The 16639-nt window shown below is 38.0% G+C and overlaps 1 protein-coding gene across 1 annotated transcript in view; it reads left to right on the top strand.

Annotated features, from left to right (window-relative positions):
* The window catches only part of dachb (dachshund b), a 114014-nt gene that overhangs the window by 46404 nt on the left and 50971 nt on the right, over positions 1 to 16639 (top strand). The window contains exon 2 of the mRNA XM_041986458.1: positions 16332 to 16447. Within this exon, the coding sequence (XP_041842392.1) occupies positions 16332 to 16447 (116 nt within the window). The remainder of the gene's footprint in view (positions 1 to 16331; positions 16448 to 16639) is intronic.

The raw sequence follows: 16639 nt of genomic DNA, 5'->3' as shown, positions 1-16639 counted from the left end.
CGATGGCACATCATTTACATTACACTGACTTAACTGCAGAGAGGGATAGAGATGGACGGAGGGAGTTGGAGAGAGGAGAAAGAGATTGATAGAGAGGAGGAGGGAGGAGAGGACAGGTGAAAGAAGAAGAAGAAGAGGGGGAAGAGGGGGGAGGGCTGAATGAGGGTGAGAATGACGAGTCAGAGGTGGAGAAAATTAACCACAGTTGAGTAGAGATGAAGGGATGGTGGAAAAACAGCAAAGACATTTATCTGATAAAGGTTTGAGCAAATCTTTCTTCTTTTTCTTCTCCTCTCCATTCTCTAGTGTCTGAAGCTAAATACTGAAAACAGCATAGCTATTAACACAAGGAAAAACAAGAAGCTCCAGGGTTAATTGAAGGTAATGGACTCAGATTCCAAGTCTGACAAGTGAAGCCAATTTAAAGTTCTTTATACCTGTGTTTTCCACAAGAACCAATAGGGGGCGACTTGCATGCTTACAAAAAGAACTGCATATTTAGACAAGTGTGAGAAAATGACAACTTCTCACACAATCTATTCCTTCTTAAGGCCCATTTATGCTCTAGGCCAGTGATTCCTAACCCTTTTTGCTCGGGGACCCCCTTCATTCTTATACTTAAATGCCGTGGACCCCCTGCTCCACCCTGTGCCGAAACCATTTATGGTTTTAGGCTTTTAAAAGTGAGATTCTCACCATATATAACGTATTCTTGTTGAGTCCTGTCCTTTGATAAAGCCAAAGTTAGTTAATTGACAACATACAGCCTTACTTTTATTCATTCAAATAAAGGACAATTTATGGACAATAGTGGCTAAATGTTCAAAGCCTCAGGGACCGCCTGTGCTCTTGGGGGTGGGTCACGGACCCCAGGTTGGGAACCACTGCTCTAGGCTAAAGACGAATGCAGAGCATTTTGTCTGTCTTGTGCATAACTTACATGCGTAATTTGATCTGTTTTCGGGGCTGCACCGGGATGGGTCAAACAGAGAACTACTGCCGGAAATCATGGGAGCGTGCTGAGCAGTACAGCAGACATGCAGGCTGCAAAAGGAAGAGGAAGAAGATGATGTATTTAATGACTGCAAAGACCACCTGTTTTATGTCTCTTTCATTAGAATGCCGGTTAGTGTGAGTTTCTCCACTGTCACCATGTTCACTATACACTAAAACTGATGTCAAAACAAGGTGAACTCTAAACTTTGCACTGCCCTCTGGTGGATATATTACCCACCAACTATACCTATGTAAAGGACACATGGACGTATGAGGACAGTGATGTTTAAACTGACGTACTTATTCAGTAAACGAGCCTTTAATGAGTTTGTGGTCTCGATCTCTAACCCTAAACATATCCCATAATTCTCTGTTTCTACAAACAAACAGCCAAAATGGTAATGTTTATGACAAACTGGTGTCACATTGGCTACAACTATCCTGTGGTCCAAATGCAGGCCTGTCTTTGGGCTGAAGTTCTATGACCTAATAGGTTTTGAGCATAAATTGTGAGGTGTATAACGGAGATTACCTAAAAAAGTTACAGTCCCGTATTATTCGTTTACAAGGTCTAATTTTAGACTCTTAAGGAAAAGGCACTATAGCCCTTTGAAACCCTTTTTATGTTTTATTCCAATGAAATTCAGGACTCCTTGGCTTCGTAATAAAAAAAGGGAACACCTTTATAGTGGTTTTACATGACTAGGAATGGCATGGAACAGTTCTGTACTGGTGGCAGGCATTTTGTTTTCCACCACAGGAAGTAACGCCTCGATAAAGGTGGGATATTGTAAAAAACCTTAGTGTGGCCACCTGCTGCTTCTGAAAAGAACGGAGGGTAACGCAACAAACACTAGAGTCTTGGTAAAAGTTTGTCGCCACAGTGAGGAATTAAGCTTTGCCTCAGAAACAGGAAGCTGTTTCTCCACCATAAGAAGGCGAACTAACCTGAAAGCTAGCTTTCTCATTTTACTTACTGAACATAAAAAAAAACACATGATTTAGTCTCTAAAGATTATCATGTATTAACATGTATACTGCTGTGTGTATTTGTCAGATCTACTACTGTGATGATTATTTATCCAGTCACTAGATACAATTTATAAATCACTGTTTAGTTCTGTCATTGGATGGAAAACAGTGGAAAACCAAATAAAAAACTGGACCACAGTATGTAATGGAAAAATCAGTAAATTTTCAATGCACAGTGAAACAATTAAACATTATTATTATCATGCAGGGATGGCTGAGCATTTTAATCAAAAGTCATGAACTCTTTTAAAAATAATAAAGTAGTTTTATGGCCAGAAAAACAGGTCTTCGTATGTTATGTTGCGTCTTTAACCTGGTGTATGCTTGAGTGTTTGCTGGGAAGATTGATTCCCAGATTTATGATGGCATTTTAAACTGTTGCACAATTTTTTGTTTCATGTCTTAAAACACTTACCACATTATTAAGTCGTTTATTTTCTTTTTTTCCTAACTTTCCGTGAAGCTAATATATTAAAGTTAAGTGGACTAAACCAGGAAGGACATTCTTTTCTAAATCACACATGATGATTATTTCTTTTTAATGTTTGTTTTTTATTAAGACAAAAACAAAGACCTTTTTGAACCACTAAAAATCTAAATTTTAACTTGAGAAGGAGAACATTTGACTCCATCTCTATCAATATAACAATCCCTTTATCTCCTCTTTAATCCTCCCTAATTCCCTCTGTTCCTCCCTCCCTCCCTCGCTCATACCATATGTGACATTCCTTCTCAATGTGGCGCATTGAAAACTTCCTGTTGTTATAGTTTGTTATGGAGCACTTCAAAGAGCTGGGGGAAGAGGAGGAGGAGGACGACAGGGAGAAGGGGAAAGAACATGGAGTCTGTTATAGTTTTACCTCTTAAATGTTAACATGTGAGAGCACTGTGTATGCCTGTATGTATTATCCTTGCCTCTGTTTGTGTGTGTGTGTGTGTATGTGTGTGTGTGTGTTTGCCCACATGCCGAGGAAGTAAGGTAATGACGCTTAAAGCCATCACACACTCGCACACGCTCACGCAGACATGCAGACACACGTTAGCCCATCGACCTGTATAACTTGTCTCGTCAGCAGTTGTGTGTCGCGCTGTGTGTGTGTGTGTGTGTGTCTGTACGCGGTGTTTAATATTTAATGGGCGCTGGTTAAAAATGCAGGAGTGTTTTTGTCTCTTGTCCCGTTGCACACCTGTTCCTCTTCAGAGAGAGGGAGAAAGGAACAGGGGGGCAGATGGATGGAAAGATGGAGGAAGAAAGAGGATGTATGGATAGATGATGGCATGAGTGTAGAGATGTGTAAATGGTAAGATGATGATGTACGGTGCATGTACGTTTCTATGTTTTACGTCCCATTATAAAATGGACATGTAAAGCAAACAGATTGCTGGACTGCTTTGTCAGTTTATTAAAAAAATAACACTGAAAAGTATCCAGTTTATGCAAATATTAACTCTTTCTCTGCTACTCATCCAGTGATACCTGGGTTTAATCCTAGCTCCATCGCAACCCCGTGCAGGTTGAAGAGGGTTTAGGAAAAGGGTGGAAGGATGGAGCCTTTGCAACTTTTACAACTAAACAGCCTGATTCACATGTGCACATTTCAGACATGTCACTTCTCATTCACTGACATGTTGAACTGCTGGCTGTTTTTTTTTTGTTTTGTTTTGTTTTGCTAGCATAGCTTGCATTAAAAGTTTAGAATAGCTTTACTTTTCAAGCAGCAGGACAGGTGCCAGCCAGTTAAATTGCTTGAGTAATGGCGTCTCATTACTGGTTGTTGCAACGATTCTGAACGTCAGGCCCACCTATTGTGGAACTTGAACATGCTGCATTCTGGGAATCCTGCCTAGAGGGTTATTGCACCTTTGGGAATGGCCTTTAATTTGCTTTGGAAGTCTGTTGTTTTTGGTAGAACACTTAAAGCTCAACCAATTTAATTTGGAAGCTCCAGATATTTTCGTGCCTTTCCCTGAGATGCTCTACATGGTTCAGATCCAGACTCTAGATGACTTATCTAACCATGTTTGCCAACAGCACAGGTATCAGAGATGTGGTACACAGTTCCTGTTTACTCCTCACATGCTGTTGGGAGTTGTGGTCAAATAGCTTTTCATTTCATCATCCCAGAACTTTTAATCTCATTCAGGTGCCATCCAGCAGGATGTTCTGTTTCTTTTTTTTTTTTTTTTTAGTGAAGAATGATTTCTGTCTAAGCACTCTACCTTAAAAAACCTGATTGATGGAGTCTTGAACTGACATTTGTCCCTTGCTAAGGTTTTCCCACCTCCACAAAAAAGGCCATTGGCTTCTCGGTTACCTGTCTGACTAGGGCCCTTTGTTGTGGATTGCTCAATTTAGTAATGAAATTTAGAAAGTCTGTTGTAGGTACCAAACTTCTTATATTTTTTAAATGGAGGCTAAAGTGCTTTTTGGCACTGCTGCAGAATCTTTCCATTCTTCTAAATATCTTTTCTTTGACAAATTCTGTCTAAAAAAATCCACACAGAATTTACAGCTTGGTTTTCATATTGACAAAGAGAACAGAAACAAATAATATAGTATTTTAAGCAGGTCTGTGCCTCCTTAATGAAGTCAAACAAATTTAGTTAGGCACGGGTGTGCTTCAGTTAAGTTACAGATGTTTCATGAGGAAAGATGCAGAACATGTCACTGTTTAGCAGCAGGGATTTCAATACAAGGTTTTAATGCTTCAAGTGATGGGATATTTCAGTTCTTTATCTTTAATAAATGAACAAACACCCCAAATGCCCATTTTTAATTTTTTTTCTTGCGGATGATGGCTTGCAGCGTGTGATTACGATGAAACTGAAACATTATGTGTAAAACCGGAAAAGGTCTAAAAATATCCTAACTGTACTTGTACGATACTTAATGTACAGAAATATGTTCAGATAGGAGGTATCAGGGGAAATTGGATATATACATATATAGACTGATGCACAGATGATGGACATTTGGCTTAAATGATAGATAAATTAATAATAAATGGGAAAAAAATGAGCGTAAACCAATCAAAGATGGATAGATAGCTAGATAAAAATATGAACAGATGTGAAAACAGATATAAGATGGATGCATGATAGATGGATGAATGTGCTACTAAAAGATAAGTGGATGGATAGATGGATGGCAGGCAAATAGATGTAAAGAAAAAAGCAGAGATTTGCAGTGAAGAGATAGATGGAAAACAAGTACATGAAAGTAAGAATATATTGAGTTGCAATTTAAGCAGATGTGAAAAAATAAGTGCAGAATGGAAGACAGGAAGTGGGAAGATGAATTGTAAGTAAGTAGTAATAGATAAATAGAAAGAAAAAGAAGGAGAAAGGTGTCACTAGTTAATCAATACTCTTTCCCTGTTTCCCTCCATTCTGTGTTTTAAGGGGATTTTTTTTCTCCTTTATTATTCTCGCTCTACTTCCCTTATCAATCAATACTTATTATTGCTTACCTCACCCTACCTCTGTCTCTCTGTCCTTCTTTATTTCCCACCTCTCCCTCTCCCTCTAAATGTTGAAACGAAAGACAGAAAAAGAGAGAGAAGGAAACACACACACAATGAAGTCATTCATCTGTCCAATCAAAGAGGCGGAAGCCCAGAGGAAAGTAAACATCCATCTCTCTCTCTCCTCTCTCTTTCTTGTGAGTCCGTGAGCGTCCATGATTATGATGCCTCTCCGTGTGAGTGTGTGTGTGGATGGACATATATCCCATTTCTCTGGTGTCTCTTTAAAAAGAATAGATTGTCCTTCTGCGACAAACAAAGAGTAAAGACACACATGGAGGGAGGATGTAAGGCGGTGACACAATTTATGATGTTTGAGAGATGTGGGGAGACAGAAAACAGAGAGGTGTGTGAGAGTAAAAGGAAGGAGGGATAAATGGAAAGAAGGAAATGTATAAAAGCCCACGAAACAGCAATTCTGATAAAGAAAAATTAGGTAATCAATAGGCAGATGGAGTAACATGAATCGAATTCAAGGTTGGGGAGGACAGGGATTGAGACAGGTAGTGAGAGGAAGACAAAAACGATGGATGGATGGATGGATTGATGGATGGTTGGTTGGCTGACTGGCTGGCTGGCTGGATAGATGGATGGATGGATGGATGGATGGATGGATGGATGGCTGGTTGGTTGGCTGACTGGCTGGCTGGATGTATGGATGTATGGATGGATGGATGGCTGGTTGGTTGGTTGGCTGACTGGCTGGCTGGATGGATGGATGGCTGGCTGGATGTATGGATGGACGGATGGCTAGTTGGATGGATGGATGGATGGATGGATGGATGGATGGATGGATGGATGGTTGGTTGGCTGGATGGATGGCTGGCTGGATGTATGGATGGACAAACGGACGGACAGACGGCTGGTTGGTTGGATGGATGGATGGATGGATGGCTAGTTGGTTGGCTGACTGGCTGGCTGGATAGATGGATGGATGGATGGCTGGTTGGTTGGCTGACTGGCTGGCTGGATAGATGGATGGATGGATGGCTGGTTGGTTGGCTGACTGGCTGGCTGGATAGTTGGATGAATGGATGGATGGCTGGCTGGATGTATGGATGGACAAACGGACGGACGGACGGCTGGTTGGTTGGATGGATGGATGGATGGATGGATGGATGGATGGATGGATGGAGAAATATTAAAATGATGCATTGAGTACAACGAAGCATTTTTAAACATCTCTTGAAATGGTCAAGAGCTTAAACATGAAACAGCACAACACAAATTAATTTGTCTGCATAAAAACTCAACAACTAAAGTGCATAAAAATAAAATATCCTGGATTTTGATTATATTTAATTTTATGTCATGGCCAATAAATGCATAGCTTTAAGTATATTTGAAGAGGACTAATTGCTGTTTGAGTAATTATGTTATTTTAGAATTGGTTAACTTATGTTCAGACCACTAATTCTTGAAGCATGATTCTTGACACCAAAACAATAAATGAATGAAACAATTATTATTCAACAAGGAAAAATTATTAAAACAATAGCTGTTGCAGAGCGCTTTGTTTATACATTATGTAAACAAAGTGAATGATATCAGAATACCCAGCGGTACTACTTTATGAGCTTGCTCTGTTTCAGATTAAACAAGCTAATGTGTGGGGTTACACCCTCCTAGTAGTAGTTTAATGATTTTCAGGAGGCCAAAAATTCGTAAATTTATGTGTTTAGAACATGTTATATATCCAGCATGTCAGAGTTATGAGCATGAAAATGTTTTAGACTAGCGCTAATAAAAAGCTAACTTAATGTTTATCAAGTTGTGAAAAAAGTTACTACCATCAACAGCTTATTTATCTAGTAAACCATATAAAGACATCAACTAAGCTTTTGGTGTCTCACATAAAGTTTATTAGTTCATAGAGGATTTTAGTTTCTTCTGCTAATGTTAGCTGCAGCTGCTACTCATCTAAATATTTCCAAAGGCTCCTCAGCTTTTGGAATATTTTCTTTGAATGGGTGCTCCTCAGGTCATAGTGTCCCCTGGCCAACTTTTGTGTTTCACATTACAAATATTGTAGCAATTCTTGTTTTCATGTTTTGGATCCCCATTTAAAACTATATTTGAATTTTAGCTCCAGCTGTATTGGATTTGAGCTTCAGGGCAGATTTAGTTTATCTTGGAAAAATTGTTTCTGAGTAAGATGCACACCAAAGCAATCAAAACTTGGCTTACATTGATTAAATGTGAATCTGTGATTGGTAAATGTGGCCAGCATCTTTAAAAGTGGAGAGTTTAGTATTCAGTCTTACAGGAAACTGAATGTTTTCATGGTATGTTGATAACTTAAAGTTTTACTGTATAGTTGTAGTTGTCTGTCTTTTGCCCAAAATCCTGTTTGATACAGTTAACACGTCTTTTGCTTGTCTTTAAATGCCTGATCGTCTGAATCAAATCTAATTAATCTCTGCTTTGCTCATTCCAGCCCAAATTTAAAGCTGTGTTTATACTGTACCTCCAATACAATTACATCCATAGTGCCACAGAATAATGAACATAGTCAAGCTGCGAAACTTCTTGTGATCATTGTTGTGAACTGATAAACAGGATGATCCCTGTCTGAAAGCACAGTCTGAGTCAAACAGATCCAACAGGTTTTGTGACAATACAATTTCGTGTGACAAAGGAAAAACTAAAAGTAAAACTTCTAGAAGTTTGTAGAGAAAAATCTACCATAATGTGCTTTTCTCAGGTAGCAATGATGTCCACCTAAGAAACTGCAAAATATTACCTGAACACATTAACTGCTTTCATGCCAGAACAGCAGGATTAATGTTTTTAATGTTTTCTCTTTAACAAATCACAGACGTTGTTACAGCAGTGACTTGCAACGTGACACGCAGCATTTTGACTTGTTTAACAACTAATCAAAGCCACTGTGTTTTCTCTAAATTTCCATTTTGACTGAGGATCTGAATCCCAGTCACCATTTTCAAAGTTGTGCACATAAATGTAAGTAACTGCTTAATCGCTGGAAGAAAAAATTACCACTAAACTGCAGAGTAAAGCAAATGTGGTTACACAGACTATTTAATATACATAGTAGGATAACAAAAACACAGCACACTTGTACTTTTAGAAAATAAATGAGTTGGAGCAATGTTTAAATACAACATATAACAAAAACATAGTGCTAATTATCACCTCGGGGGATATGAAAAATGCAATAAGATGGAAATACATATAATTAACTACTAATTTTTAGAAATCTAGTTATTAGTCAATAATTACAGGAGCTAGAATAATTTTCTAGCTTCAAAGACAGCAAAGCACACTATTAAAAATAAGAAAATCAAACATTATTTTTAGAAAAACCCTTAAAAATATATGTCTATATTTCTAAAAAACAACATTTGCCTTACAGTTATCAGATCAGACAGAGATGTAGATAAAATAAAAGTTCATCTGAAAGTGAAAACTTAAATTGATCATTTACTTTTAAACCAGCAAAGTCACATTTTACTCATTAGGGGAAAAAAAGAAAAAGAAAAAGAAGGAAGAAAAAGAAGTCATGGTGAGAAACCAAACCAGCACAAAGACGAAAGGTAATCTCAAGATGGTGAAACAGAAAACCAACAACTGAAGTAGAGGAGGAGAAATGACAAAGGAAGAAAGAAAACAAGGGGTAAACAGATCAGCACGCTGATGGAGAGATGAAAGAAAGGAGTGGAAGATGAAAGATTTTAGCTAAAGAGGGTTGACCCCTCTCTCTACCCAACGTATTGACCGCATCAGCCTTTGATAAACTACGCTGTGTGTTTGTGTGTGTGTTTGGTGTGTGTGACCTCTGCACGTTCTGAGTTAAATCAATCTGTCAAACGCGTTAGTGAGTCCGTGCTTATTCACCGCCATGCCTGTTTGTGCATGTGTGTACGCCCGCGTGCACGTGACTGACCCTGACCGGCCATCAGAGCCAATGACGGAGTATTGATCAAGGCTCCGTCACCATAGAGACGGCCATTTGGAAAGATGGGCAAGAGGACATGTGTCAAAGTGGGAAGACTTACTTCAAGGTGGCTCATCAGATGGTGTGTGTGTGTGTGTGTGTGTGTTTGTGAAATGTCAACTCTGTGTTTTCCATTCGTGGCATGTTATGAATATTTCGGCCAATTAAAAAGGTCATAAAAACACATTAAAACATCAGCAGCAAACGTTTCAAACTGTCAGCGTCTCATTTTAATTAACATTCCCACATTTTTCCCTCCCTAATGATGACATATAAATACTGTAAACAAACAACAGCAGACTGTCTTCTGTGTTTTTACATCCTCTTCAAATTTCAGGCAGGGTTTCTGAAGAAATCTTTTCTGTCATTTGTTTTAGATCCGTGATTTATCAAAGCATGTGTTGCTTTCTTTTTTCTCTCTCTCTATTTAATTCAGTCCATCATAACTACACCTGAGAAATGAATAAGTCATTTTTGGTAACAGAACAACAACGCTAAGAAGGATTCATTGCTAAAGGATTAGCTTAGATTAGCTACCATTTTACTTTTAGTTACGTCCCTTATGGTTTAGTTAATGCCATGTTTAATCCTCAGACATGTGCATAGCAGCACCGAATATGCTTAAGGCCCGCGTTAAAGTAAGAAGTCCCATTTTCTAATTCTGTCTATAAGACTCGATGTGTATCAATGGTTTTTTATATTTGTTCAAAGATAACAGGTAGTCAGCAGTTTGTTATTCATGCCAACCTTTGATTTCTGCAGGTATCAACGTTTAATCTTGCACATTTCGAACAATTTAAATTCCGAATGAGCTCCGTTTAATTGGACCAATGCATGTGGGCGGACTTTGATGTGTTTTTATAACACATCCATGAGGGAGTTTTCATGACTTTGTCCCGCTGTCTTTTTACAGCAGCTAGCCGTGCCCCTGTTCCCGTCCTCTTGGGTAAAATAAAGCAGGCTAACATAAAACAATGACATATTTACCTTTGTTTGCTGTTTTTTTCTCACCTCCATAAAGCAAACTGATGCTTCTAATGTTGAAGTGTTATGAGAACTGGGTATCAGTCACAATTTAAACCAATACCGGTGAATTTGAGGTTCTTGACATGTAATGTAGTGCTCTGTAATAGTGATAGTAATACATTTTATTTATAAAGCGCTTTTAAAGACACAGATGTTTTAAAAGCAGGGAAAACAAAAAGTAAAAATTGCAAATGATCGAAGAATACATAAAACATGACTTAAGATGTCCACTGACACAAAAAAAAGCCCATTTTTATGTTGGGCATGTTATTAGCAGCTCTAAAAATCATGGATAACTTTTTTTTTTGGGGGGGGGGTATAGGGTCAGCAACTGAAAAAGCTTGGTCACCCCAGGTTCTGTGCTTGGCCTCCCTAAGGTAAGGAAAGAGGTTTAGTATCAGAGACTGCTGGATGGTTTATCACAATGTAGGAGGCAGGTTATTGAGTTCTTTGGTTATTAATATTTTTGCCAGTAAGGCTTATGAGAAAAAACTCATTTCTGTACCACTTAATCCAATTATGTGGTACAGAAGTGCAGGGAAGATGAAGTCTACCCCAGCAATTAGCAGGTGAGAGGCAGGGACACCCTGGACAGGTCGCCAGTCCATCACAGGGACACAGAAAGACAAAAAAAAATCACTTACTCATAGGGAGAATTTAGAGTGACTAATTAACCTAACATGCGTGTCTTTGGACGGTGGGAGGAAGCCGGAGTACCCGGAGAGAACCCACGCATACACCGGGAGAACATGCAAACTCCACACAGAAAGGCTACTGTTTGAACCTCCCCTGAGCTGAGCCACAGCAACCTTCTTGCTGTGAGGCCGTATAGCGTTTTTTTTTTTTTACTTTTTTACTAATATTTATTTAATTAAATATGCCACATATTAAAGTGGAAATGCATATTCATGTGTCCAGCTGTACTGTGTTGAGTCTGTAGTTAATTTCCTCTGGTCTTAGTAAGTGATTAAGCTGGATCTGCCAAGTGTTCTCTTGTCGAACATGCAGAGTAATTGAAGGCTTTATTCTTGTTTTCACCACAAATTGTCTCAGCAGCCCTGTGGGTTGTGTTAACACACACCTGAACAACCCTATAAACATTAAACTATAATAGTCTGATTCAACCACATTGTGTTTAAAAGTACCAAAATAAGCCAAAACCCTGTTCTTACCCCCACTGATCACACGTTGTCTTTCCTTTCTATACAAATAATGCCACAGACTAGCTGAAATCTGATTGGCTGCTGCCAAGAACTAAAGGAAATGTAAGACAGGAAATGTGGTTAAAAAAATGTCTGCAACTCTTTCACCTCAGTGTGTGAATGTGGGCATGTGCACAGGCCAGGGGTCAAAGGTCGCTGGCTTACCTGTGCTGTACTGACTTTGTATGAGTGTTTCTGTGAGGAAATGTGAACGAGTGGAGGATACATGGATTTGTTCCTGTTTAAAAGTTTGAATGAGGTCAAGGTTAAGGGTTAACAAATGAATGTAGGTAATGGACTGCCTGTGAAGTGTGTATGTGTAGCCAGACTTCTACATGCCATACAAAACTGTGGGTACATGTGTGTAGTATGTTCAGTGTGTTAGCCTCCTGTTTTTAGGGGAACACTTCTATGTGCATTGTGTGTGTGTGTGACCTGTTCTTTGTTCCTGTGCTCGGTGCTGTAAGGAGAGTGGACCATTGACGAGGATTAATGCCCAACATATGGCAACCCTACGGGACACACACACACACACACACACACACACACACACACACACACACTGCAGTCATTACTCTGAACAAAGAACTGTAAGGCTAATGAGGAGGCAATATCATGTGTCCTTTGCACACACATAGACACAAAGCATGGATTCATGTGGATACACACCTTAATGTTGCTTACACATGGATGGATGCAGATGAACACACACACACACACCTGGTAATGTAACATGTATCTATTGTGTGTAAGAAGCAGTTGAAAGGTAGCAGGAGATTGTTGATGGAAAGGCTTTAAGGGTTGAATGCTAACACCTGTGTGTTTGTGTGTATGTGTGTTATTCCATACAAAACAGTATTTGTATTACAAAGATGAGTTTGTGTGTTTCAGTGTGATGGAGGGGGGAAGAGTTGAAGTAGAGTTCAGAGGAAAAGTGAAGGTTCATGTTTTCATTTCTTCATGCTCCTTTGCTTTTTCTCTCTTTTATTGTGTGTATGTGTATTTCTTTTTTCTCACGTTCAGATCACACCCAAAAACATTTGCAGTCGTTTTCGTTCTTCACATCTTTTAACACCACCCACTCCCCCACACTCCACCACTCCCAGCGGGAATGGACCTATTTACCCAACATGTTCCTGAAAAGCTGACATCCTCTCTGTTCTGTTCTGTTACTGTAGTAACTGACTTTACTGTAAGCCCCACCCTCCTTAGTAACTGTTGCTACACATGACAAGATCCCATTCTCAAACTCCATGTTAGCAGTTAGCGTTAGCTGAGTTTTAATTTTATGTAGCTCACTTTAAACTGTATTTCAAGGAAATCACCTTGAAGCTTAAAATGTTCTGTATGCTTTAAAAATTTTGTTTATTTTGTTAATTAAAAGATTGACATGAAAATGTGGTGGAGAAAAATGTTAGCTAGCTATCCAACAAAGATCCATTAACGTTTATGGTCATTATGGTTAATCACAATCTTGTTTTGACAGTCTGAAAAACAGCTAACCTAATCTATTTTTTGAGGAATTAAATGCTCTATCAGCTTATGTTGTTAGCCATTTTTCTTTAATAATCTGATTTAACAAGACTTCATAGACGCCTTGTTGAAGTTTGAACGTTTTCACAGTTAGCATATTTTCAAAGGTCTTATCTTATTATTTTTAAACAAAGAGTTGCGACCTGGAAATACATTTTTACCTAAATATTTGAGTCTTTCCAGATGGTTAGCAGATGCTAACTGCCACAAGTTTTTTGTAGCTGGGCTGCTAGCGGATACTAGCTTAACTTTGGTTTCCCTCTGTTATTGTATTTGATCCTTAATTGATTGAGTATTTTGTTCTGAGCAAAGAAAATCCAACCCCATCAGGAATTAAAATGATTCATTTTGTAATAGTTGTTATTTTTTTTTTGCCTGGTAAGGTTAGCCTCTGAGAGTTTAGGTCCATACAGGTGGCTCTCACATGCTAGCTATCCGAGTTTGTTTTTGGTAGGGTGTCAAGCAGTTACTAGTTCCAGATCCGTGACATTGGTTTTCTATACAATATTTACCCAGGTTAAACATTTCTGTCCTAAAATTTGTTTGTTTTATTTTGTTGTTGATGTCTAAAGTTGTTTTACTGTTTTTTAAATATCTGCAGTATGAAGCATTTTAAAACCTTTTTAAAACATGCTAAGAATATGGTTTTATTATGACTATTATATTATGATTTGGGTCAAATATTTTAAATAATTTACTGTTAGAGATAACAAATAAGTAAAGTCTTTAAGTTTTCTTCAGTTTAGGCTAGCTTTAACCTGTTAAAACAGTCTAAATAATTTTTTGTTAATAAATTATAAGAATAATATGATAAAACTTCTAAAATGGTAACTTGAAAATGAGAAAACAGATTCGATTTTGTGGTTGTTGTGCTTTGTATGTAGTAAATCTTTGTATAAAAATGTAGATCAGACTGATTCACTATATCTACTATTCACTATATCATTTTTCAGTTTTGTAGGACATCTGATCTGAATAGGTTACCTATGACTTAGTCGACTGAAACAGGGATTTAATATCAAATAGCTTGCAGACACATTTACTGATTTACCATGATCTTTTTCTTTGTTGGCCTATTTTTAAACATTAATATTGCGTTCAGTTTTGCTAAACTTAAATATTGGGTGATTATTTTCTATTTTTCAGTTTAATGTCCTTATTTAGCCTGCTGCGTATACATTTTGAGTTTCCTCTATTCATTTCTGCTCTCATGCAGTGACACTGTGGCGTTTGTCATATACAGGTTTTATTTTTTTTCTCTCTAGGTGTAAATGACTTTGGACGGCCATCTGTTACTTAGCCACCCTGCAGAGAGTTGGCCTGCATGCGCACCTCCTGAGTGTGTGTGTTGGTGTGTGTACCTTCCTTTATGTTAAATTGCATGTGTGCAGTTACTGTATTCTTGTGTTTGAGTGTGGTTATTTATGCCTACGTGCACATGCATAATAGAGTAGGTTATGTGTGTGTGTAAGCCAGAAATAGGAGGGGAGAGGAGCTTGATTGTGTTGAGTGTTTATTCAGCTTCACTTGTACATGTAGAACATGCAATCTGTTTGTGTATGAGAAAGATGCTTTTTAATACAGGTGTTGACATATTTACCCTCAGTAGAAACTAATGTTTCTTCATCTGCCTGATTCCCTCAATGAGGATTTTAAATAATATTTGAGAATATTCTCAAATCTTTTGGGAAAAACTGTGATGTCTTAAAAGCATAGAAAATATTAAGATTATTTGGAATTTTCATATTTTATTTATTGTTTAGCAGTTTAACTACATCTCATATAAATATAATTACCTAATTATTTGTCCAGTTAATTCTATGCATGTTCTTTATTATTTTTATTTATTAAAATCTGCAGAATAAAGTGTTACTATACCTGACATTAAGGATAAATACGGAAAAAAACTAAATCTTTGATTAATTTGATTGCTGATTTGTCCAAATTAGATGCACATAGGGTATAAATAATAGGGTAGCAGGCATAATAAAATACCAAGCATTTGCAAATGTAACTGTATGATCCCCATCTCCTCCCTCCCAGGTTGTTAAAACGCTCCCATTCTTGTTAACTGCAGCCACTGTTTCAGACTTATTGTAAAAGAGCTGGATTCAGAATACTAATTGAGTTCTCTGTAGTAAAACTGAGATGTGTTAGGGTGTGATTTCTGTCGATTGTAGTACTTAAAGATGAGAAAAGTATGCTTGTCGAAGGACTCCTTAGAGAAATTGACCAACAACACCCGATTAGATGTCACCTAAAGTGTTTTTTGGGGGGAGGCAATCAGGTGTAGCCTCACCCCTTTAGTCTATCAGCCAATGAAAACTACTCTAAAGTGGCTGTTTATTCTCAGTTTGTGATTTCGTTATGTCTCAGTGACCTGCCATGCCTGCTGGAGCATCCAGCTGTTAGTGTCTGACTGCTGAAGTGACACTCGACCAACAACAAGTTTTTCATTTCTGAACCCAAGAGGATAAGAAACTGTGAAACAAGGCCAAAGTGTTAAAAAGGAAGAGGAAATATTTCTTAAACTGTGAATGTGATTTAGTATATAGTAAGAAATCAAAAGTAACAAGTTGACAGTCTAATATGTTGTTTTATGTGGTGCTAAAATGTGATAAAACACAAGTTTAGATGTTGAAAGTGCTTACTTTTAGTTACTTTTCCATATTAAAGGATTATTTTTAGATTTGGTTTCAGTTGAATTAACTAACTTTGAAATTTTAGAGGGCATAATAACTTAGTATCTAAATTTAAAATGATTAATAACTGAACTGACTATAAGTACAAATATATATTCAAAATAAAGCTAAATTTGATTAATCAAAAGGGATTAAGTCATAAATGAGTAACAATAGATAATACATATTAATTTGATAATTGAAGTTATCTGCTTTGATGTCAGTTTTGTCACCATTTTCTTGCTGTAACAGTTGTGGATGATGGTGTATGAGGGCACGATATCGCCTGATATCATGCCCTCGTTTCTCTGTTCAGCTCTGAAAATCAGATTTTGCGTTGGGGTGATTCATCTCATTTTCTGTGCCTCTTCCCCTCCAGCTCTCGTCCGGGCCGTCCTCCCAAGCGTTGCTCCGGTGCAGGGATCCAGGAAAGCCCCAGGCTGCTGCACCCGGGACTCCCCGGCCTGCTGTCCCCCAACCTGCTGTCCCACACCGGTGAGACATTCAGTTTTTTTTTTTTTTTTTTCATTTTTTATTCAGTTTATTTCTTTAACCTTCTTTTGAGGTCATCATTTATTTTCACAAGCAGTGTTTTATATTTCCTGATCTGCTTGTCTGTCACAACACCATCTAGTGGCAGTAGTAGTTTCGATGGTAGAAGCTTTAAGTGGTGTGACATAGTTATGG

Source organism: Melanotaenia boesemani, chromosome 5 (assembly GCF_017639745.1).
Source record: "Melanotaenia boesemani isolate fMelBoe1 chromosome 5, fMelBoe1.pri, whole genome shotgun sequence".
In the NCBI taxonomy this organism is placed as follows: Eukaryota; Metazoa; Chordata; class Actinopteri; order Atheriniformes; family Melanotaeniidae; genus Melanotaenia; species Melanotaenia boesemani.
This window is presented reverse-complemented; position numbering and strand designations above follow the sequence as displayed.